Raw genomic sequence first — 25,368 nt, forward strand, 5'->3', positions numbered from 1 at the left:
CCTACAGTTTTGTCGCAATATGGAAACTGAGGAATAGAAGGACCCTTTATGATCATTATAAAATGCAGTATGAAGTAAAATAATAGTTAGATCATTAAATAATGGTTAAAAATAATGAATTAAGAATATAATTATATAAAAGTACAAATACAACACAGAATATTTGATTTAAAGTATAAGTCCACAATATATAACTAATACATCATATTAGCATGTGTAACTGTACTTCTACAGTTTCTGTTCGCTACTTTCTTTGACTTTTTCACCCATACCACTCTTATTTTACCTCATCAGTGTTCCTAATTCTGTTCCTCTCTAATCCCTGCAGCTCCTATACTTCCCTTCATGCTCTCTTTGTGCTCTATCTCTGCTCTCTATAACAGCTCGACATGAAAGATAACACAATATCGAGAGAAAGATAATCACAAGAAGTTAAAGTGTGTCACCTGTGCCGTGAGAGGGGAAAGGATGACACTGATCTAAATAAAACTAACTTCACTCTCACCCCATCCCACACTTCACATTCACACACAATCTGCAGTGGCTATTCTCCTGATTAAGTGTAGCAGCTCTATGATTCAGCCTCCCAAACTGTCTCTTTATTCCAACCCGGGGGTGTTTTGTAGATATGTTAAACCCTCGCAGACATCTTCTTCCCAACTTTCACCATCTCTTTAAACTTTGAAAACTTTTGCCTTTAAAAAAAAATAAAAACGCACACCTCGTCATCATTCTCTCTCATTTCCTTCCTCCGCCTCCACAGCCTCCTCCTCCTTTTTTTTTGTTCTTCCCCTTCTCCCTTAAGCACTACATGCCCCTCTCTCTACATCCCTATCTCCCCGCCATGCTCCCCTCTCTCTTCCTATCACTTCTTAATCTCCTCTTTCATCAGCAGCAAGCACCACATCTCCCCACCCCTCTCATTTTCCTCATTAAAATCTCCCTACTGCTCTGCCTTCTCTCTTTGTCTCCTCGGGTTACGCTATACAGTAATTTTTATTTGTGTCTTTTTAGTTAGCCATCCATCCTCTGGAAGGGTTCATGTTCCTGCCAGGCGCCCAGGCAGGTACAAGAGGTCAGGAGTGGACAGATAGTACAACGTAATGTCCCTTCATCCCTCTGCTCCACCATAAACTAACTAATTAGCAGGAATGGTCTGGTCTACCTGTGACATTCAGCTGCTGCAGCCTCCACCATATAAAGGAAGAGGAAGAAAAAAGGAGACAGAGAGTAACTTCTACTTTTGATGTCCTTTAATGAAATATCTTTCACAGGAAAAGGAAAAAAACAAAACAATGTGCAGTGTACTTAAAACTCTGCTTCTGCCCCTGCATTTCCTATCAAAGTCATTCAGTCTGTCAGGCTTCATGTTAAGCTTTTCATGCTCGTAGCAGCAGCAGCTCCAGCGGCGCCTTCTTTAGGGAACGTGCTGTATATAAACCTTATGCTCAGACATCATTCTTCCTGGTCATAAATACCCCGGGGACATTAGTGCAGTAGGAATGAGGAAACTTACAGGGGGCTTGTATAGAGCATGCTTCAATCTGATTGGCTTCCTCCTCATTGCCTGAGGACAATTCCTCACTCAACTCGACATTTTTTCGATTCAAATCCTGCTTCCCAGAGCCTAATTGCCTATATATTGCTCCTTGTGTCCGCTCGGATTGACGGTGCATCAACCCCACCTGTAAATTTCACAGCGTTGTGTCTGAAAGCCGGCTCTGCACCAGAAAAAGCTGCATTTTGGAGATCAGTCACGAGTGAATAATTCAATCATTGCTTATAGATTAGAATGGGTTTTTTGTTTTGGTTATTATGAATAAATAATGCTGTAATAATGCATAATGGAGCTGATTTGCTAATATTGGCTATTTACTTTACTATATCTTGTTGACCTGTGGTAAGAACTCCAGAGACCAATTAAACAGCGACAACAGAAATCAAGACCTTTGTTAAAGTGCCAGAGGTCTCGACTGTTGCCTGATAATGTTGACAAGCCAATCCCCTTGAAATGTCCCTGCATTACTACAGATATATAAAATAAAATCCTGTCAAGATGTTTAAATTGAGGTTTGTCTGCCAACCCCTCCTACGGGTCCCGCAATCCCATCTGGAGAGGGCAGTTGGAGAAAATAGACAACAGAGCTTTTAATCAAGAATGAAGTCTCGCATGCTCATTTTCCCATGGGCAGTTCAAAATCAGCGTGTCTCATATCCGAGACCGTGGTGATAATTGAAAGCGACAATGTGAAGCGCTACTGCCAGACAAAAGCCCAGAACGTGTTTTGTGCAAACACGCTCACTCAAATCCAAACTGAGGAAAGTAAAATATTTTATAAGTTAGATATTATAATGTTGTTGGCTTTTGCTTGAGGAAATTCTCTCTGACTGATCCTCTTTGAGTTTTTATTTTATGTTTCTTTGATTCCCAACGTTCTGTCACTTCCTTCTTGGATCGATTAATCTTCACTTACATGCTTACGCAGGATATTATCAACCAGTCATTCATTATTTTTCACTTTACTTTTTTTTATATAGATAAGTATCTGCTATCACAGTTTACAGACCAACCTCTTGCTTTAACCGCTGTTGTGCTAATACTCTGTGCTAATTCTCCAGTTGCTGTTAAACGACTGCAGAAGAAGAGAGCGCAATGAGATGACGTCATTTAAAGAGCGTCAGTCAAACCTCAAACAAACAATGTGTGTTTTTGGATTTTTAAAGAGACAGGCACTTAAACGGACTGGTCAGTCACGGACAGTATTAGAAAAATGTGGTGTTTTTTGAACATTAAAGCATGAAAACATTTTCTAAACCAAAATAAGAATATGAACCTGAAAATAAACATTACACAGTATGTGACCTTTAATGTAGCGGCGGCTTCAGTGGACATTTAAGTCACATGCGTCATGAAGGTCATGATTTATTTACTAAATCTGTTTCCATTGTCCTTTGCATCATTTTGTTTTTGCCTGCACACCAACGTTTCCACCAAAGCCAAGCTTTTTTTTGCAATCTTTCCTTTTATTGTTTCATATCCCGACATTTCCACTCAGGTTGTCTCTCTTATTGAATCTGTATCACTATGAAATCCTTTGTGCTGCTGTGACTCGTCCTTGTAGGAGACTCTAACAGCATGCTCAAATGTTTCCATGTAGTCAACTTTACAGTCCCAACAGTGTTTCGGTGCGTTAACAAATCAAAGGGTAAAATACATCATTACAGCTCTACAGAGTAACACTACCCTAACCAAAGATCCCTCCTAGAGTCCCTCCTCAGTGTTTACTTTTTATTTACCCTCCCGTCTCATCTTGCCTCGCCTCGTTGTACCTAATTGTCCATTCGGTGGCAGCTGTATCTCTGGCACACTCTATTGCTCCTATTCATCATCTGAAGAGTCTCTGAGCTGCCCCAGGTACGCTCCCCACCTCCCAATATTTAGAAACAGATCTAAGCATGTCGTTAATCATGTTTGCGCAACCGCCGTAATACTTCCTACTTATCTTACTTTGCTGGGATGTGTCTGCCAAATCGAGATGCTGCGGCACTGATAGTTTTGGAATGGGTGCTTGGGAACCAATTATAATGCAACCAGATACTTTCTTTTGAAGGGGATTTACACTGTGAGTGGGGACAACAGGGGGGGTAGATGGACAGAAAAGGAGGCGAGTGGAAGAGAAAAAAAGGGCTGAAACAGAGAAACAAAGGGAAGCTTTGGTGGCTAGAAGAATACAAAACAAATGGAGAGAGGCTTGTGCTTTAATTGGATATTGTTTCCAAAGATGTATGTGTGTCTGGTCTCCAGTCGGCTTGTGGGTGGCTTGTAGCAGGTAGCTCCATTTGAAAACAAATGGTCACCAGTGGACAGCACATTGTTAGACTGAAAAAAGACCAAAGCAGCAAATCCTTCATCTGCCCTCTCTCCAAGAAATGTCATGAACCTGTGCAGAGGTGTTGTCTCCCTTTGTCTTTGTGTGTGTGTGTGTGTGTGTGTGTGTGTGTGTGTGTGTGTGTGTGTGTGTGTGTGTGTGTGTGTGTGTGTATTCTCGGTTGAGTCGGCTACTGTGGTGAGATTTAAACCCCTCTGATTGGGGACCTGAGCTGTGTATATTACAGGCTACAGTGTATCAAACTCTGTGTTGTTCATATGAGCAATATGTTTCACTCCAAACGTGTTATTAGTGGTAATTTGGAGATGTATTAGTTCGTAGTATTGAGAGCATACATTGTAATTATTCTGTACATTAACTAATTTTTAATTTCTAATTTTTCTTTCAAATATGTTATGAAGAAAATGCTTTTAGGAATATGTTACCTGGCAATTAGTTTGTTTTTTTTCCCCCAGTGGAAGTGTTACTTAATGATGTCACAAGTAAATGGTTGACATGCAGAGCGCAAGATTTTGACACCAGAAACTGGGATTTCCATGTGTTTAGATATATGCTAGTAAAACTATTTGGGTACTATTAATGAAAGGTTGATTAAATATTGAAAAGGTAAAGGTGTCCCGTCACACGGAGGCTCTCCTGAAGCCCTTAGAAGGTTTTGAAAATTGCAACTGAAAGATTTACCAGCAGCTTCTCTTGCTAGGTTTGTGGATTGTCCTCACTGTGAAAGGTTTCTTTGATACAGATCCAAAAGGAGCTCCACTCTTGTGTGTGTTTGTGTTTGTGTGGATGTCTTAACTTTACGTGATAATTAGCTACACTTGAGGTCAAAAAACAAAATAACATAGGTGGCTGCAATTGTCTTTGATCAAGCTGGCAAATGTTGTTAATGAACAACTGAGCAGAATTTACTGGATTGTGACATTTCTTGGTTTCATCTAGAAGACTTTGATATGGGTCGTGCTTTGTTGACCTGTGAGGACACACTCAGTACTGCAGTGTGCACTTTGATGAGGCGGCCACCTGATTGGACCACAACCGTTTCACCCAAAGGCCCATGCAAACTACTTTCTCACTCAATGGGCTCCCACACGAACACATAATAATCTGCCAAAGTTAGAACAGTTTTGATGATTTCACTGGAGATTCTTGTTTTACAGATTTTGTCCTTGGTTTAAAATGAGAGGGGCACAACTTTTAATAAGAAATAAAAGAATAAGGTACTTTTTCCCCTAAACTTTACTTTTGTCTCTTTGTTTTTAGGACATGATCTGATTTTTAAAGCAGAAAGTTAAAGTTTGAACCAAACCTGTTGGCTGCTGCTACTTTCTGTTGACTCACATGGTCATCTCCCAAGTCTGCTTACATCATGTCACTGCCAGTTTATGAGCCAATTTGGTCCCCTGGTCCTGTCTTCACATTAAATTTCCATTTAATAGGACTAGACCATGCTCATCTGGTATACCAATTCATTCCCATTCAATCTGATTGATTTGATTAGAGAGATTCTCCAGCGAACCAACAGTGTAATGAACACACGCACTTTAAGTAGATTTGTGAAATATTGATGAAACACATTGCCAGTAGCCTCACTGGAGGCCGTAATTGTTTCAGTATGAATCAGGAGCAGAATTCGTTACCCATTGTACGTAAGTGTTTGTTGTAGACACACATTACATCCCAATCGTGACACATTTAACCTGTGGAGCAAAACTCTGAAGAGCACGCCTCAAAATCAGCTTTATACTGCAGTAAACTCACTCAGTGTTTCTCTCCCTCACCCACCTGTCTCTGCCATATTGACATCAATGGAGTCCGGCAGGCTGATGGTATTTTCATGCACAATCCTTTCAGGAATGAACAGGCGTAGTTGTAATCCTTTCAAGTGAGTCAAGGCTGATTAGCGCAGGAGTGATGTCCGTGTTTTCCTGTTTTCAGCGTCTGGTTCAGAATGAGAAACAGGGCGACGTCAGGGCATTTTAAATACAGAGAACAGAGTTACCTCATCATTGTCAACAACTTTAAGTAAGTCCGTACTGTATGTGTCCTGTAACTATCTACAATGATATACCTATTTAGCATTTATAAGCAGTACATAGACATTTTCTTAAATGGTTTATGATCCAATATAATGTATTTATAAGCAGATTTAAGTGTTTCATTTTTGAAAATCAGTAAAATACAGTAAAACACAGCCATACTAATATGAAAAAATGTCTTCTTAGGATTAGTTATACTTTTAAACATATTTTTTGTCATTATAGCTACATACAATTACATTATATTGTGTTATGAAGCACTGCTTATATATCATGAAGGGGAAAGAGGGACTAGTGGACTCTGTCAGAAGTAGATCTGTGTTTGGACCAACCAGACAGATATGTATTTTATTAGTGAAGTTAGCATGCTAACCAGGTAGCCCAGGCCCACCCTGTCTCCTAATATGGCTTTTTACCTCAAGAGGTGATAGTCAACCAGCCCCTCATAGTTTCAGCTGGGAGATGTATGTGAGCTCACATCTTAGTCTAATAAGTAAACAAAATAAACCAAAAAAAAAAAAAAAAATGTCAAGAAAGGGAATATTGTTACACTTATTTTCTTCACTAAATAGAAAAATACAACCGCACTCTGTCACTTCTGGTTTGGACAAAGTAATTCCTTAATTCACAGAGTAAGATGTGACCACCCAACTCGTTCTCTCTCCTCTACCACTTCATACCTCTCCTGTACCTGCCTGCCGTCGCCTCATAGTCCTTACTGGAGCTCCTGTAAATCACCTCTGTACTGTAAACTGGCATTCATCAGTCTCGAAGGCCGTGTTCAGTCCCAGTCTGGTTTCCAGTCGGTTCACTGGGAGGTGTCTCAGCCTGGTCAAAGCCCCTTTGAGTGCAGTCAGCTCACTGGGGGACTTACTGTAGCTCCACAGCTAATTGAGGTACTTGCTAATGGCAGCTAATTGCTGCAGCCAAAGATAGCTACAGCAAAGAGTTTAATTAGTAGCAGCAGGCATTTATGCTGCCCTGTGTACTTTTGGAGCTATCCTTGAATTTGAGTAGAGAGGGCAGTGTACTCCTGCCACCTTCTGTTTCTGGCATCAGAGCTTGGTCAAAATTCACAACCCACATTCAGTCCAAACCTTTGCCAGCGATGCCCTGTGTGTACATTAGATAATACATTATGAAATGAAAATGCAGAAAGAGTTTCACTCACTGGATATAATAAAGGAACAAAAGGTAACTGAATACTCAAAGCTCTTCCTCATGATCATAAAATCTCACATAAAAGCCATTCCTCCAAAACAATAACCACATATAATCATAAATCATCCACACAATGTATCTCACATGCCATAAAACCTTTGCATACTTCCAATATGTTGTATTTTTAACACAGTTTGTATTCACTGTGACAAATCCTCCTCTTGTACTCGCTCTTAGAGTATGCAGCGGACTGGAAAAATTACGGCTGATATTTTAATTGAATTATGACACCATGACAGGCTTTCAAGTCTAAAAGAAGAGCTGACAATAGGCCGGCTTCAGAATCACACTGTAAATGGTAAATATGAACATCATCCACATTAGGGAATATGCACGGGAGTCTAATTTATACGTCTAATTTATATGTTTTCACACATAAAACCAGCGGAAAAGAAGCTGCCGATAAATCTCCAGAATGAGTCTCTGACTTTACGGCCGTGCAGCTATCCAAGATGGTTCGACAGCATACTTGGCATAATGTTTGAAATAGTACGCTGTCTGCAATATGTTTGAATTACCACAGTTCTTGTATTGTCAGGAAAGGCATTGTGCGACTGCGGCAGGCTCCATGAATATGCATTATCATGAGGAAAAGGGCTGCTCGGCCTCGCAAGGTATTTATGTGTCTGTCAGCGTGGCCCTTTCATCACAGTTTCATATCATAGCGACGGAACGCATATGAAAATGTGTGTTAGGTGAAGAATGAGCACTGTCATTACTTGTGGCTGTGACATTCGTCAGGTGCTGTGGGTTTATGCATCCGTCCCAGCGGTAGTTTGCAGCCTGCCTGGTGAGAGGCGAGCTACAAACAGGCAGGTGGAGTCACGTATACCAGAGCTTTCTTGGGATTCGTGTCTATTTAATGTATGGCCCCTAAATGAATTAAAGATAGATAACAGCCTAATTTGTGTGTAACCTATGGCCCTGGAATATACATAATTACTATCAGCCAGGATTAATCAATGCTTATTCCCTAAGTGCACTGTTTCTCTGTGGACGGTCCTCTGCAAGGTGGACTTTTAACCTGCTCAGCAATCATTTTATCAATTGCTAGAGAGAAAAGTCCAGAGGATTCCCTTTACTTTGAGTGGGAAAAGCATGTATAGCATGTGGGTAATGCATAATTATGCATGACCTAATTACCTTGGAGGTATATTTAAGTACATTCCCATATGTTTTACTGTGCATTTTCCAGGACTTATGACTATTAATCATTGGTTCACTGATGTGATAAATATTTACTTGTCTGCAGGTTGTCTGGTAACCAGTGACACCTGCTGGATGTTCAGGTACAGCAGCCGTTTAGTCCCTTTTACAGGAAGTACGAAATAAACTGAGGAAGTTTTGCCCAGAAAGCAGTTCTTCATCGTTCTCCTCTCTCATCGTTCAGCCCATTCGCTTGAAATGCAGACAATTAACACGACAGTTTCCTGCAGTTCATACCCCATAGTCCAATTTTGTGTGCAGGTGATACACCAGTCCTTCCCATGAAGTTCAGTGGAAACCAGAGGTGCCCAAATACCATATGCATAAAAGAGACAGGTGACGTGACATAAAGAGCAAGAAGAGCTGTGATCCTGGCAGATCCTGTGTGAACAGGATAGCTATCTGACTACTTTGAAAGTCGTGTTGTGTGTTCAAGCCATAAGTATTTGTTGTACCTGGACTTTGACTTTGAAACTTGAGTTTAAAGCAAGATCATGACAAGCTTTTGTCACAGAAGACTTGTTGACATGTCACAGGTAGAAGAGCATGGGGGAAATGATATAATGGATGACGGCTGAAATTAATTTAGCCTCTTCAGCTTCAGGTAGTGATGAGAAGATGACGCCTTGTGAAGCTTTAGGACTTTTTTTCTATTCATGTGCTAAATAAAGTTTTGAAAGCTGGTCTTAGTTCATGTTAGCGGACTCTATTAATGAGCTAATATTAGCTAATATTGCTCTCTGTTAGTAGAGTGGAGAGAGGCACCGACACGAGCATAAAGTCACATCCTCTGGACTGTCGTGGAAAATCTGTCCTTCACAAAGAAATTTACAGTCTAGCAGCTTTCAACATCTTAAAAAAAAATTCACCCACAGGTTTGTGGAGGCAACCGAGGGAGACGGGGAAGGTCTTATTTTTCACTTTACAATCTACTCACAAGTTGCCGTTAAAAAAAGTGTTGGTATCAAACAGAAAATAAGCCTGAGCGGCCTGAGCTTCTTTTATTTTTTATAATAATAATACTATATTTAATGTAGGTTGTCCTCACACACACACACACACACACACACACACACACCTCTCGCTGTCTCTCTCCTGATCTCCTCCTTTGCTCTCCGGCGGCTCTCCTCTGTGTCCGTCTAACGATCTCCTCCTCTCTTCTTCCACTTCATGGTCGATATTTATTCAATATTTCAAAATCTGACTGTCAGAGGGGTTGTGGCTATACTTTACCACTGTGTATCAATAGATCATGTATTAGTTGCAAAAAGTAAAATATGATAATATCATAACATTATAGATTTGTAAATTGCAAATTCAGTTGATTTTGGGAAGTTGATGCATCAGTTTAGATGAGCTAAATCTATTTGGTGGTACACAATTTGGACATGTCCAGCTAATCTTATCTGTTAGTCTTCAGAATGATGGTTGGTTTTATCACAACTCTAACTCTATACTGTTTATCTTGACTGGTGTTCCTTTACGGTCAAGTAAAAGTGATTATAAGTCTTGTTTTAGACCTGTTGGATCCACTCTGTCTGTGTCATCTCTCCCATCCTCCCTCCCTTCGTCTCTTTAATATCCCAGTCACTCATCTCTGGATTGCTGGAACATGCTTTTCAGTTCAACAGCTGCAAATGGCTTTTCCAAAGACCACGGTCCCGGAACGGAATTATTATTATCATCATACGCATAATGCAAAGTTGTTTTTGTCATTTGGCACTTTGTTGTTGCTGTGGGGTTGCATTCTGATTACGGCGCACCGCCACTCTCTGCCACCCTCCACTTACTCGATGTGTCGTAACGCTGATGTACGCTGAGTGTACAAAAATGTTTGGGCCACATATTTTTGGCAGAATATGGGAGGTTTAATTTTATCCGACTATGGTCATAAAAATAGGATATTTACAAATGTGGCGGGAAGGGTTTTTAAAGAAACTCTTTAAAACCTCAGGGGAAAAAATTACTTTACAGATTTGTTTTATGAGTGAGCTCATCCATGTGTTGTTTTCTCAGGCTTTGTTTTTATATCGTGATTTTATTCTAAAATCCCCCCAAAATATTTACTTTACTGTACTCAAGCGAGGATATAACCTCAATATACTCGCACGGGAGGATTATCTATGTTCAAGCTTTAACGTCCAAGTCCAGCCAGCCAGTCCGTGTAGCACACATGATTTTGTAGATTGAGTGGTATCGAGTGGCGAGCCGAGATCTCAAAATGATTTCAGTCGCTCCTTATCATAGCAGACAAAGGAATTAAATATTGATTCCTGGTGTGGCACCACAGGCAGAAATTACCCATTCTCTCTTCTCTCTCACTCTGCTCACTTGTTTATTCTCTCTGTCCTCCCATCGCATCTCCTTTTTTTTACACCTCTCTTATTTTATTCCCTCTCTAAAGGGCTCTACTTTCATTTTGACTGTCTCTGTTCCTCTTTTACTTCCTCAGACACAATCTTTTAAGTGCACTGCGTCTGGTTGTAAGAGAGGAAAAAGGAGAGGAGAGACACATGGCCTGACTTTAAATCTTCTCTCCAGGAGATGCAATGATAGTCTATCTATATATAATCCTACTTTGTGACTTAAGTTGAGGTATTTTTTCTCTTTCCCCCCATTTTCTTTTATTGTCGGGATTCAAAGACCGCACAGGCCTTTAAAGCTCTGAGTGAAAGCCGTAACCTCAGGTCACCTAAATTCCTTCAAAACCAGCTGTATATTTTCTAAAATCTTAGCCTGATGAAAACACGAGTGAGAGGTTAAGATAGATCTTCATCCAACGCTGCAATCTAAGATATGTTTTCAGCTTTGGAGATAGAGAATAAGAGATAGCAGCCAAAGTCAAGAGGAAATCTCTTATATAGGTTGGATCCCTGTAGGGTTCGCAGACTGAAATACCTGCTGGGTTACAGCTGCATGTAACCAAAGCACTTTAAATGTCCTACAAGGATTTTTTTAACAGGTTATCTCTCTACTTGACCTACTGTACATAGGCGAACAAGATCATCAGCAGGAACGTGTGTCATTCTGGTTCATTATCTAGCACTTGCATGTAAGTACATTTCACAAGTTTGTGTCTTTAAATAATCAAATCATCTCCGGCGACTAGCACCGCAGTGTTTTTCCTGAGCACTGACCCTCGGAGAGAAACTACTGTAAATTGTTTTAACTTGTTCACTCATGGATACGAGGTGGACAGTGCTTGTTTAATGGCGTACTTGCTGGCAAATTGGATGGCTCAGTGGTGGTTGGTGCCTTTTTCTAATCACAGACATTCATGCAAATCGAGTTCAAATGAAGTTCATCCAATATCTTGGTTCAGCAGCAGCGTTCCAGTAGAAAAACGCACAGCCGAGCGATTACAGAGGTGAGGACGTGCAGCTGTAGCTCGTATTCAGTGTGATGACAGAGAGTGTGTGCAGCGGATGGACACTGGACACAATAACAGATACAGCTGTACAGTGTAATCTAATATGAAGTATATACCCGGTCTGAAACTCGAAAGCTCAGAATGGTCATTGCCGGACCAGTGAATTGAATTGCATTGAATTGTAGCATTTATTGTGTCCATCCTTTGTAAGTTGGCTTCAGTTAAGGCTGGAAGTGTTTGTCTCCCTCTTCGCGGCTGAACATTGGAGTCATTATGACTTCAGCTTGAATCAGATTTGACTCACAGATCCGGTGACCTGTGAGGCACACGGTATGATGAGTCACCATTACATTATGTTTTAGATTTAATTATACTCTTTCTTTCAGAGCAAATTGTTTTATGTTTTTTTTTGCTGCTCATTTCAGTCAGTGCTGTTTCACTAAGTCACTAAAAGGCTGCTGAGGAGCGGCGATAACGGTGGTACGCTGGAGTCATTTAAAGGTAATCATACAGCAGCAGATTGTGTCCTGGCTGCAGGAAATGGAGCGCACTCACCCAGACGGTGAGCCTCTTCTGAGTTTTGTGTGTAATCACAGATGTTCACTGCGTATGAGTGGTAGTCACCAGTATCACCAAAATACTCTTCTCGGACATTTCAGGCTTATGGGATCAACGGCTACCAGGCACGCAAACGTATTACACATTAAAGACAAAAGCTGAATGAAGATGAAGATGCAGACACAGGGTTTCACTGAATGAGTATGAAACTGATGTAAATCAAATATTATGGCTTTCAGAGTCAACTCATCCGAACACATTCGTCACCTGTTGGCACTTCATCCATTGATTTTGTGCAGCTGATGAATCATCCATCTTTCCAACCTTCCAAAAACTTTGTGATGATTCATGTTAGAAACTAGAATTTTAATTTCGAGACTGTGATCGTACACAGTCACAGCTTAAGGTTGGTTCGGCTCAACACAGAATCAGATTACCCATCATTTCATTCGAACTTCTTCCAAAAATCAAGGTCGACTTCATTTGAAATGACTCACAATTTGTTCAAATGATTTCAAACTCGAGGGCAGTCAAGGCCTCAAGTGAGGTTGTACACTTGGCACTCCTCCGCTGCCTCAGTTGGGTGGTAAGCTAGCAGGCGAGCCCGCAGATTTGTCATCGTTGAAGAATACCACAGCTGCCTTTACTTGCCATCTTCGACGTCGAACCCAAAATACTTTCACACGCTGCTTCTCAGATGATTTGGTGTCGTTACTGTCCGCTCAGGACGGCTCTGCTCGCTTTTATACTCTATTTTTTGTCACAAAACAACAGAACATTAAGGATAGCTTAGTTTACTTATAGGACATTAGGGCCATAGGTAAAAGCTGATTTCAGTTTCAGAGCTCCCTCTGTTGGCTCACAAGGTAAACTACAACAAACGGCCTGATGAGCTTATAGACGGCACATTTTGAGCAGGTTATCACAGCTTGAATATGAACTTTTCACCCAACGTTCGAACAGAAGTTAGAGTATCAAATAAAAGGTGACTTGTACCTGACTTATGAGATGACAGTGACTCCATGCTGTTTCTGCTGTAAGGGCTGCCAACTCCTCTTCTCTTTACTATTACAAACTCATAACTGTGGTGTTTAATTCCTCCAAAATCAACAATGGGAGACACTTCACACTCTTTGATCAAAGCTTGTCAAGAAGTAGTAACAGGTGCATGCAGCCAAGTGACAGATATCGTCTGTTTTCCTTTTTCTCACTTTTTTAAACCCTCTGTGAAGGAAATATAAACAACTTTTTTTCATCTTAACATAATTTTTCCTACAATATGGGTTTCATTTACTGGCAGACCACAGAAGTGGTGCAACTCAGAAGAGAGACTTTGCCTCACTTGCTGACACAGAGACACACGTTGTTGAGTAGTTCAAGGTTGCTCACATGTGCACACTTAAAACCATGCCAATGTTGCAAAGTTAGTGAGTTTATTTGACCCAAGAGTGAGGAGACAGATGCCGGCCACTTTCCCCAGAAGGTAGAAACCAATCCTGCCTGGTGAATTCGTAGAAATCAATCTGTAGGGACTCCTTTACTTGGCATAGCGACAGCTCTCTGGGTTAACCTCTTCATTCAGGTAGTGGAGGTGAGAAGTATGTTTTCCATACCCACAACCAACCAGCCTGTTATGAGAGTCAACCCATACCACCCAACCCATAGAAATATGCGCTAATCATTGACCCGTACACAGCCCGGCCCACAGAACTTTATGCATTATATAAGCACAACTGTTAGGAGTGAGGATAAAGGCAGAACTGTGTGCTGTTGCTTTCCATGGTGCTGATCCTGCTGCTGGGGGTGGAGGAGTCTGGTATTTTTTGTCGAATGCCAGTGAAAGAAGTTTGAACATTCGAACTAACTTAAACCTTGAACACCGACTGTCTTTTTTTCTCTTTCTCACTCACAAAAAAGAACAACGCATTCTTCCCATCGTAATGATGAACTGATACAAAATAGTTGTGTTGGTTAACAGCAGTGTTTTCAGCCTAATGTCTGGCTGCACTGTGGAGAAAAAGGGTCCTGGCACTTATCGAGGGTGAGGTGACTCTGCAGGTAACGCTGCTCCGTCCTTCATTGCCCACTTGCTCACACTCATTTTATAAATCAAACAGCGTTGTCTGTGCCGTAGTGTTTATTTTATGCTGATGGAGTTTGAACTTTTGTTGGTTTTTCTTCCTCTGTTGGGCCACGGTGGCCATGAATGCTAAAATTTAAAAAAGTCCTCATTTCCCGTGTGTATATTAAACACTGCAGGCTTCACGCACAGCTCTTCGCTTGACTTCCACACTAATAGGCTGCTGTAAGTCAAAAGAAAGCCGAACACACCGAACAGCAGAATAAAAAAGTCCGTCCTCTGTGTGCAAGTTCCCCATTATGAATCTCAATCAACTTTTTTACATTGTGCACACATGAACAAGCATTGATTCCCACCCTGTTAACTCCCACAATTAGCCATAAGTGGGTAATGAAACGCCCTTCATGAATATCAATATGCGTGTAAGTGTTTTTGTCCTACTGGTCTTTTCTGTGGGAGTAAATGGAAAAGTGTGAGATTAAACAGAGTCATTTCATTGTGACGCCGAGGTGCACGCAGGCCGGTTGAGGCAAGGTTAAAGTATTATTTACTGGCTTTCATTCAGTGAGAGTGTGAGCGTGTCACAGCAGCGGTCAATGTTCAGAGAGCAGCAGCCTTTCGAAAAAATCAAATGTAAAAAAGGGTGACAACACTGTGTCAGCGACGGTGGCAGGGATGATTCGACACCAGCGCTCTTTCCCCTTGACAGACCTTGATAAAAGGAAACTCTAATTAAATGCAATGTGACAGAAGAACATGGTGACATCAGACGAGCTCAGCGGACGTGGACGGTCGAGATACGCCTCTAATTGATTGACTGTTACGTACTGTATACTTTCCACGACCCACGCTCGTCTCAACAATTTCTGTGTAACGGTTATTGTTCTTTCAATTAGGAAATAACACCAGAAAGCCGTCACCCCAGGTGACGAGCCACATGTTAGATGTGGAGAACTGTGACACGAGCTTAAATTGAGCAATTAGCCACATGGCAAATGTTAATAACGCCCTCACCTCACCCCTTCCTCTCTTAGACGATATCGTATTCAACGCAATTTAGATTTGTCCTTCAGTATTCAAACAACTTGGAACATTTTTTAATTGCTTTAACGCTTTTAGCCTGCTTTTTCTCCCCCTCACTGACACAACACGAACATGAGTCATGTTTACACCTGGATTTAAAGGGTAACTCCACCAATTTTACACATTAATGTATGTTTACAGGTCTTGGGGAGGATTACTGCACCTGTTAAATAAAAAAGCAGTATAAAGCCTTTTTGGCCCCCGAGGAAGTTGCATGTAATCTGATAAATTGTCTCCAGTGATGTCACTCGGTTGATAATTTGACTACTAGAGTACTACCAGTACACTACACACTTTAAAGGTGCACTATGTAGTTTTGGGGAAGAAATTGTAATCACATTTCAGACTGTTTGACTTTGTTGTATGACCTGATATAACTCATTTAATTCATTAACATGGCAGCATCTTATTTACCTCTGTGGTTTTTGCTCTGCTGATCCCCGTCTCTCTCCTTTTCTCTTCCAACCAGTACATTTGTCTTAAGTTTGTCTTTCCCTTCCTCTCCTCTCCTCTCCTCTCCTCTCCTCTCCTCTCTGTTAGAGACAGCTGCTGAGTTGTATTCGAGGTGGAAACTGCCCCGGACCCAACGTCAGCTCTCTGCAGTTGCCTGGAGATGTGAATTTCTTCGCCAACCAACTGGCTGTGCCCACCATGGAGTTTGCCTTCGAGCAGACCAAAGCAGAGGAGGTAAAACCCGAGCCAAAACACCAGACTTGTTTACTTCCACTGCTCTCATTTTGTCCACTGATGACCCTCCATTTTCAGACGATCCTCTCGTTGCCATCTGCCAGTTGATCTAAGGTGTACGACCGCTGCAGAGCAGAGGAGCTATTTCCACATTGTCTCTGACAGAAAGCTCTGAAAAGATTTAATTGGATAAACTTCTGAGTTTGTCACAACGTACAACCTGTTCTTTTTAAGCTCTTAATTGGAAGTAAACAGCTTTCCTGGTGAAGACACACACTCTGTGTATCTTCTGTTGAAGAAGTGTCATCTTAAAAAGAAAAGGCACCATATCGCTGTAATGATTTGTCCAATTCTGACACAGTGGAGACTCGGATGTGATAACAACCATCTGCTGCCTATCAGACTAATTGTGTTTTGATAGAATAAGACATTTCAACATCATTTACAGACCCAGCCTGACACACTGCAGTATGGATTATGTGATTATATGAGCAACAAATACACATCACAGAGTTTACAAATTATGCATACCCCCATTTACTTCCATTAAAAATGCAGTATTGATGTTTGTTGTACAGCCTTGGGGCGACAACACGGAGATTCAGCCGCGGCTACATTGGCCCACTCAAATTTGGAACTTGTAGCGAGGACAGCAACTTTGAGCTTAATTACTGCGGGAGATCTTCATGATGTTTATCTGCCCTCAAGGCTCCTTCACAACCTGAAAATAATAGGTAGTGGAGGGTGAAATCCACAGAATTCACTTTATTTTGAAAAAGAGACAAAACCAACCTTAATTGAATGCATAAATATGTTTGACTCTGCAAGGGGGAAGTCCAGTATGCATATATTAGCATAACTGTGGTGAAAAATCTGTGGGTAATCTCATTCCCTGTATTATTTATTGTCTTCACTGAGACTTAATGCAGTATTTCACTGCTGGAGAGATGCACCATTGTATTGTCTGTGCAGTAGAAAGACAAATATTTTTGTAATTGGCGCAAAATGACCAGAGAAAACAGAGAAGGGCCTGTGGTATTCCCCTTTTCTTCATAAAGTAGAAAACCTACAACGACCAGAATGCACCGCACCTCGCTGAACCATTAGCATAACCCCGATTGGTAAAGAAGTGTGAGTCGGGCATTTTTTTGTTACCCTCCCCTGCTCACCAACAGAGAAATTCTTGGGTATTTACCTCTGGCTACTGTCTTCTATCACAGTTTAACTCGTAACTAATCACAAGTAACTTATGCATGCGTGAACGAAAAATAATACAAGATAGACAAAACTTATTTTATAAAATCTGTAGTATTTTGATAGTTATGTTTTTAATTTATCTTATTTCATTTTCACAGAATTATTCCTGGGATTCCCCTGCATACCACTAGAGGTCACTGTACCATAGTTTGAGAACAGTGGCTGTGTTGAAGCATCACACCGTTAATACAAACTCAACACTTCCCGTGTCGGTTTGAAATTGAAATACCTTGTCATTTCTTAACAAAGCTTTTATTGTGAAACATTTTCAGGAGGCTGTTGTGGAAATCTAATTGACTTTCAAGGTTCCCAGATGCACTTTGTAATGTAGCTGTTGTCATTTTATTTATTATTTTGATGTTAAACTTTAGAAGATGTAAAGTTGAGCTGTAGAGTTATGAAAAAATAATAACACGATGTGTCACAATTGGACCGATGGACTGATACCGCTACACTTTCTCATTATGTTCCACTAGGGAGCGTCTGCTGAATCACGTGCGACACCTAGTGGTGAAATTCAGTATCATCAGTCTGGTCCAGTATTTGGATGAATCTGGGGATAAGCAATCAAAGATTTATATAATTCTACCAAAATTGTTGACTGTGAGAAAAATTGCAAAGCTTCATTTTCCCTGTCTCTGTGAGGTTGCTGGTCGGTAACTGTGTTATCCTCATCATCACATTAGGTCAGTCAAGAAGAACAGAGTTAGTCAAAGCTACATCTTTTCATAATCTCCAACCATCAATACACATCTCTCCTTCACCGGAGTGCGTGCACATGTCCGGCTGAACAACATCTCCTGGGGTCTCCTATCAGGTTAGGTCACACTAGTCGTTTTAAAAGTTAAAAAAGTTGATAAAATATTGTTACCTCCAGGCCTGAAGGTAGGACCAAAACATGCACGACTGTGAGAATCTTTGGCCGGTTTGGACAGATTTTCTACTCTCGGACGCTCGGGGGAATACGGGCTCTGGTAAGTTACATATATCTTAGATGATGAACTCCAAACCGTGATGAGGAAGATCAAATATCCTGTAGGCAGGAAGTAAGTAGGTATTAAGTAATGCATGACCTGGATCGGTGACCTGCATGAGTTATCATATTATTTGAACTTCCCCCACGACAACACTCTTCTCTCCGCTTGAGCTACAGTGACCGCTTATTGACATGAAATTACATTTTCACAATGTATAGACAGTAATGTATCACCTCTCTGAAGTAATGATATTGTTTTGTGATCTGACAACCTTCTCGGGTGAAACTTGTTGCTGCAGTGGTTGTCTGTTTGAAGCAAACACCCTTCAATACTGATATTTAAGAGCAAGAGAGTTTTTGTGCAAATTAAGTGCACTGTGTGGGCCAGAAAGTACATTTTAAATGGCAGATATCTCAGCACCTGGGATAATAATCATTGATAAAACTGTTTTTGTCAGATTGTATTGTTTTGGTCTAAACAAATGGAGCTCCAAATGCCATAAGCACTGTCAGCGGCCCAGATTCCCCTCAGTTGTATATCTGTCATGTTTTTTAACAGTCATATCTCTCAATTTTCTCCCACACACTGAGCACAGACTGTGCTCTGCTCTTTGGTTTTTCCCACCATGACAGATTATTGATGTTGTCATGGTGAATGGACCATATTTTAAAGAGGAGGCCGTGGAGTTATGATACTTTTTTCTAATTTCCAGATTCTTACTTAAGGACTGTTTTTATGTTGTGGCACTTTACTTGAGTGTAGTCTATGTAGTGTTACTTTATTACATTTATTTGACAGATATACAGTCGTTATTTGTTACTTTTTACATTAAGATTTAAAACATATGATAGGCTTATAAAATACAATGCACCAGTAAAGATACGAAAACTCTTGATGCTGACAAACACGGATACTACGTGATACCAACGGTGTTATACTATTGGCTGACAAACCTTGTTAGAAACTGGAACCAACCGTCAGACTTAAACAAAACAATAATTTTGGACCTGAAAAAAAAATCTAAAATTATTAATTCCCAATCATATTCATGTTTTTAAGAAAAAGAGATACATTTATTCTGCACCTTTCTACAAGCACGGTAGATGTATTATTCCTAAAAAAGTATTTGTCTACATAGAAATATCATCAATATGACCTTTATGTACTTAAATCTGAGTACTTCTTCCACCACATGATCACATTTGCTCAGAGATGTAGAGGAAACTTCTGGGATCAGATGTATAAACAATTCATATATACAAAAACATGCTTATGTTTTCTCCCACACAATAAAAGTTATATTTTTCTTGCAGTACACACTACATACCAAATATATATACAGTACATATTCTAAAGCCTTGTAAGAATTTTTTAATGTGAACAACGAAGGTGAGCGACCCAGCCTAATACAGATTGTCGTTCAAGGCCATCAGTCAGTTTCACTGAGTCTGGATGATTTTCTTTTAAGCTACACACCTAGCAGTTTACACTATAGTACATTTTTAAAGGAACTAACAAAAGGATGATGAGCCTCTATAGAAAAACAAAAAGACGTGATCAAAAATTGTAGGTGCTTCTTTTTCAAACACACAACTGAGTGTGTTAAATGCAGCAGTACAAGTGCTGAGTGGAGTTTTTGTTGTTGTTTGTTTTAATAGACAAGAGAAAGAGTAACAGTGCCCTGGTGTAGTAAAAGTGGGGTTTTCGCCTGTGGCTAAAGATAAGCAGCGACTCTCTACTGTTCTTACTTTAGTATGCAGTTCATTCCACCACCGTTGGGCCAAAACAGAGCCTTCACTGAGATAAGCGATCGCAGTGTCCGTGGATTGACCTTGAGGCCAATCGTCCAGAGACAAAAGAGCAGAATGGTTTCACAAGAGTGTCGGGTTTGACCAGGGTTTGGCCTGCAGGCCAGCATCACAGTTTTAAGCTGGAAGGAAGCTGCAACAGGGAGCCATTGTAGTGAATGGAAAAGAGAAATGGTGTTTGGAGGGACCAGTGCTGACTAGCTGCAGAGGTGTGGTGGCAAATGCAGGGCCTCCGGCAAGGAGAGAAGTTGTAGCAGTCCATGTGGGAGGTGTATCTGGATGAGCATCTGGGCCACATCTCAAGAGAGGAAAGGGCAAATCTGTAAATATCTGATGTTGCACAGGCGCAATCTAAGTCCAGGGTCACACACACATTTCCAAGTTGATACGTGTGGAACACAGAGCTCAGACAGCCTTCAGATGGCCTTAACTGAATTACAAATACATACTGAAAAAAAATAGTTTGGTGAAACTGTTTATATTATTGAATCACTTCATTATTTGATACGTACCTCAGTTTTGGTGTGACAGTTCCAAAAAAAGTGATGCAAAATGCATGAGGCTAGGTTTCTTTTTATTTATTTTCAACTGACATTAGTGTGAGCTGCAGTTTGTTCCACCCAAGAACAAGGCAGATCATTAAGCTGTTAACAGTGAACACACACTTTAACACAGGTCATAAATTAATGCAAGGCTTTAAAAAAACAAAATGTAAACATGATGTAAATACCGATAGCTTTGGTGATATCTTTGGCCCCGTCTGCTTTCACATCTAGCGGCTGCTTAAAAACAGCAGGGGGAGAGGAGAAGACACCTCTGGGCGAAGCTGCCTAATATTCATTAGCACATTTGACGTGTTTCCACTCACATACAACTGTCGAACAAAGCCGACACACTGCCTTTGTCGGATCCACCACTCGCTCTCCAAACCTTCCCACACGGGTGTGTAAGGGTTGGCTGAGTGGCCAGACACATGGGAATGGAGTCGCAGGCAAGGTTCAGCAGTCGAAGTGTATTTTATTTACAGCAGTGGAGTCCCGTGCAGTTATTTACAGTGAAAATAGGCCAAAATGAAGAAGAACAAACAAGCGACACTAAATAAACTGTTTTCCCAAAAATAGGAAAATACAAAAGAAATAATACACATGAATTACTTCAGGAAAAAAAAGAACTCTAACTGCACTTTTGGCTATGCCTCAAATGGGCCCAAGGCCGGAGCTGTGGTCTTTAGCTCTGTGTGTGGCTCTCTCCTCACTGGTCTGGTAACCCCGAGCCACCCCAGCCTTCTGCTTTTATACAGGTGAGCTCAACCTACTCCAGAGAGTAGAATCAATTATCTCACCTAACCCATTCACCAGGACAGCAATATTCAAATACAACGTGTTGCTCACTAGAAATACATTTTAGTTCATTTTAAAATGTGTTTCTTTAAAAACAGGTGTTTTAACAGCCTAAACCCTAAACAGAAACAAAACACCCCTCCCACTCCACCACACTTGGTCTCCTCCTCTGGGAACCCCTCTACTTAATCAGATGGACTACTCCAGATCAAGTTTGGCAGTTCCTGGTTTATGGCAGAGGAGGAGACAAGTGCAACAGAGAGGAGAGGTAAAACACACTTCAATTCAAGACATACAATGTTTGTAACACAACAACACTGTCTTGCTTTTCCTTTAACTGAAAAATGTATTAAATGTGTGTGTTGTGCATGTCACACTTTAGGGCATGACGGGGTGATCTGAAGGAAGTAAACCAGTCTAACTCTGGTGTTTTATATGAACTCACCACAGCATGAAGTCATTCAGTGTCTTCTCCTGCATCTTGTTTCTTCATATGACCACGATGTCCGACGAACCATCCATCATACCGCAACGCCCCAAGAGTCTCAGGTTGTAAACTATCACATCATATTGCATATAGCATTGCACTATAATGCCTTTCAGGAATAAAACATGGTTGAGAAAAAATGGCAAAAACAAAAGTTGAAAAGGAGATCGTGATGCGAAGGTCTAATGATCTCCAGCATAATACTTTGTTATAATCGGCCAGTGGGATCTGTTTGTGCTAATTCTGGGAATTGGAAATCAGATTTGAGTGCATTAACACTGAATGAGAGTGAGATTTATGAAACAGAACCTTGAGATCCAAACAAAAGAGAAATAAAAGAGTATATATGCATAGTTTTGAGAGTTTAAAAGTTGAAGATTATACAATCGGCCCCTGAAGTGCACGCAACATCACACTTTGATTTCCATAATGTAAGATTAATTTAGGGATATTTTCTTTCAAGAAACTCATAAAATAATGTTCTCAGCTCTATTGAGTTAGAAATCTCAGCAGGGCAAAGCTTAGAGAAGACAGGAGAGTGTACTGAGCTCTTTGAGGTAATTTATCAAAGCAGATTCATATGGCCCCGACATCACAAACACCTCTTTGAGCAACTTCTGCCTCCATGTTCCAGCGTTGTTCAATATTCCAGACCACTATATGTGATCTACTGTGTGTGTAATTGTATTCATTCATCCTCATATGCCCAATAAACAGAGTTGTGGTGCTGGTAATGTGTATGAAAACCACCAGATGTTGTGTAGCAGTGCCTCGGCGTTCGTGACAGGAGTGTGGTTCGTTGAACATTTGTTTTCTCGTTTAGCATCTGTTTTTCTCTCACTCCATGAAAGTTTTCTGCTCTTTGCAGTAATGCTCCCCACACTGTCTCATGACTGTTCACCCCCCCGCCATCATTTCATAAAGTTTGTTTTAGAAAAGTTTGCACAGTTGTTTTAAGATAGTCTTCTGAAAACAAACTGCAAACTCTGAGGCATCACAACGATGTTCATTTGTGGAGGAAAGTAGATGAGGATCTCAAAATCATGGACAGTTTTTTTCGTATTACTGATCTGAAAGAATGACATGACTAAAGCAAAGTTGGCCCGGTGAGCAATATAGCCATCACATCATTATATTGATTTATTGCAATGTAACACAATACTCCTTCATTACATCTCTCTTCACGACTATGCACAGACTTCTGGAAGTCAGATTCCATCCTACTGGTGCAATGCATGCGTGGGAGTTGTCTCTGACATATGTCATGAAGCTTTGGCTTTGGGGACCGGGAACAGAACTCAGACAGGCTGGTGAGGTGTGAGAAGAATATTTGACATCCCCTCATCTTCGCTGCTCCTCGGTTCAGGGCCACACGGAGGTTCAGGTGGGGATTAATAGAGCCAGAGGGATCTTTATCTTGACACTGGCATGTACTCTCAGACCGGAGGCCATTAGTGCAACTCCCTGCAGGCAATTATAGTCCCAACATGTAAGAACTACAACTGTGACATTTTGCCCTCCTGCTTTTTGTGGTATCTTTAAAGTTCAATAAAGTCAAAATCTATTAATTGTTTTTTGTCACACGTTTTGCTGAGTATCTCACCTATTCACTAGTATCAGGACCAACGATGGCACGGAAGTCATTTTGTTTGAGTTCTTGTATTCTTGAGCATTAAAGTGCATCTTTTTGTTTTTACTTCTACAAAGTTGAATTCCCCCTCAGACAGAGGTGGAATACAGTGCTGCAGCTCTGGACTGTACATAAAAATGGACGTGTTTTTTGAGCACTAAGCATGTAAACCTATTCTAGTAGTAACCTAAAATTAAAAAAAATATTAACCTGAAAATTAGCATATATCTCCTTTTTAAAAGTCTCTTGAACAAAGTGAAGCATAAAAGACCACTCTGCAAGATTCCCTGGCATCATCTTAATTTCTTTTCTCACTACATCATCAATAGGTGTAACTATGACATAGCAGATTGAACCTCTTGTGCCAGTAAACACTTGATGTTTGGCTGTAATACAAACCTTTGTTGTGTTCAGACAGAAGGATAAGGTGACTTTTTGGGGTGACTGGGCCTAAAAATGTTTCTCTGATGGTCTCAATATCTGATTATTTTTGCTTTCATAAGTGGCCTCACCTGTCCAACAATATTGTATGAAGTACTGCTGGCAGAAATGCTTTTAATCCCACAGTAAGATCAAGCATTATCCCAGTTTTCTGGGGAACAGGTAGCAGTGGAGTGGAAAGTAAGATATATATATTACACATATGTCCGTAAACTTCATTTAACGCATATTTGACAAGCTGCTTTAAATTTGGCAGCAATTTCATCACACCAGTTCTCCAGGAGCACATCAGGTCTTAATTTATTATTGCCTCTTACAGCAGAAATACCATTTTATTGCACCAATTTACAGTGACATTTAGTCCATTTGAAATGGTATCGCTCAGCCTGCATGTTGGGCTGTAAAACACGGTAAATGGAGTCTTGTTAAGTGGCAGTAGATACCTGTCAGTGCCTCTAACCATCCTGGAAGTCTGAAGCTGATGAAAATCGATAGAAAGATATTACATCTGCATCCAGCTATCCCCTGCACAGCTGTCAGGCCAACACGTCCTTTGGTGCTTCAAATGGTGATGATACCGGGGAGGAGTCACGCAAGCTCAGGCACACTAACACACAGCCATGTGTGAACATATGCATATCTCCATCTGACGCATCTTACTTGAGGTAATTCCATCGACAACTTTGAAGATGAGGCTGAGTAACGTTGAGAGGGCATATGAATGAGATCTGTGGGGCGGATGGAGGATGCAGGGTGAGACTGAGGAGGAGGAAGGTGGTAAAGTAAGAGTAAGATGATGGGTTGTGAATGTCAATAAATCATTACCATATTAGATTTGAGCCGCTGGCATAAATAACCACATATATCTATGTCAAGAGGATTCTCAGTCTCTAGAGTTCTCTACATTACACGTCTTGCTCTTTTTACCAATTTGCTGGAATAACGTATGAACAAAAATAAATTGCAATGTGATCTGGGTTCTATTTCCAGACTTAAGAAAGCTCCTACAACGCCAAAGCATAGTAGACATTATAAAACAGGTTTCACAGTAGTGTATCACGCCGCATGACAAGTAAACTGATCTCAGTGTGTAAAAGCAACCCTAATAGCTAAGTACGTTTCTGCAAAAGTTAAAACTTAACATTTCTTTATGTTGCAACTTTATGTTTGTTTTGGTTCAATTTTCTATTTCTCTCTTGTCACAATGCTGGACTTGTGGTCTGCCAAGGTTTAGGCACAAAAAACAATCAGACACTTAGGAAAACATCATGGTTTGGCCTAAAACAGCCTGGAAATC

At 40.7% G+C, this 25,368-nt stretch overlaps 1 protein-coding gene across 1 annotated transcript in view; it reads left to right on the plus strand.

The window, feature by feature from the left end:
* LOC141004351 (inactive N-acetylated-alpha-linked acidic dipeptidase-like protein 2) overlaps positions 1 to 25,368 on the plus strand; it is a 438,618-nt gene that overhangs the window by 306,982 nt on the left and 106,268 nt on the right. The window contains exon 14 of the mRNA XM_073475786.1: positions 15,985 to 16,131. Within this exon, the coding sequence (XP_073331887.1) occupies positions 15,985 to 16,131 (147 nt within the window). The remainder of the gene's footprint in view (positions 1 to 15,984; positions 16,132 to 25,368) is intronic.

This window comes from Pagrus major, chromosome 11 (genome assembly GCF_040436345.1).
Source record: "Pagrus major chromosome 11, Pma_NU_1.0".
NCBI lineage: Eukaryota > Metazoa > Chordata > Actinopteri > Spariformes > Sparidae > Pagrus > Pagrus major.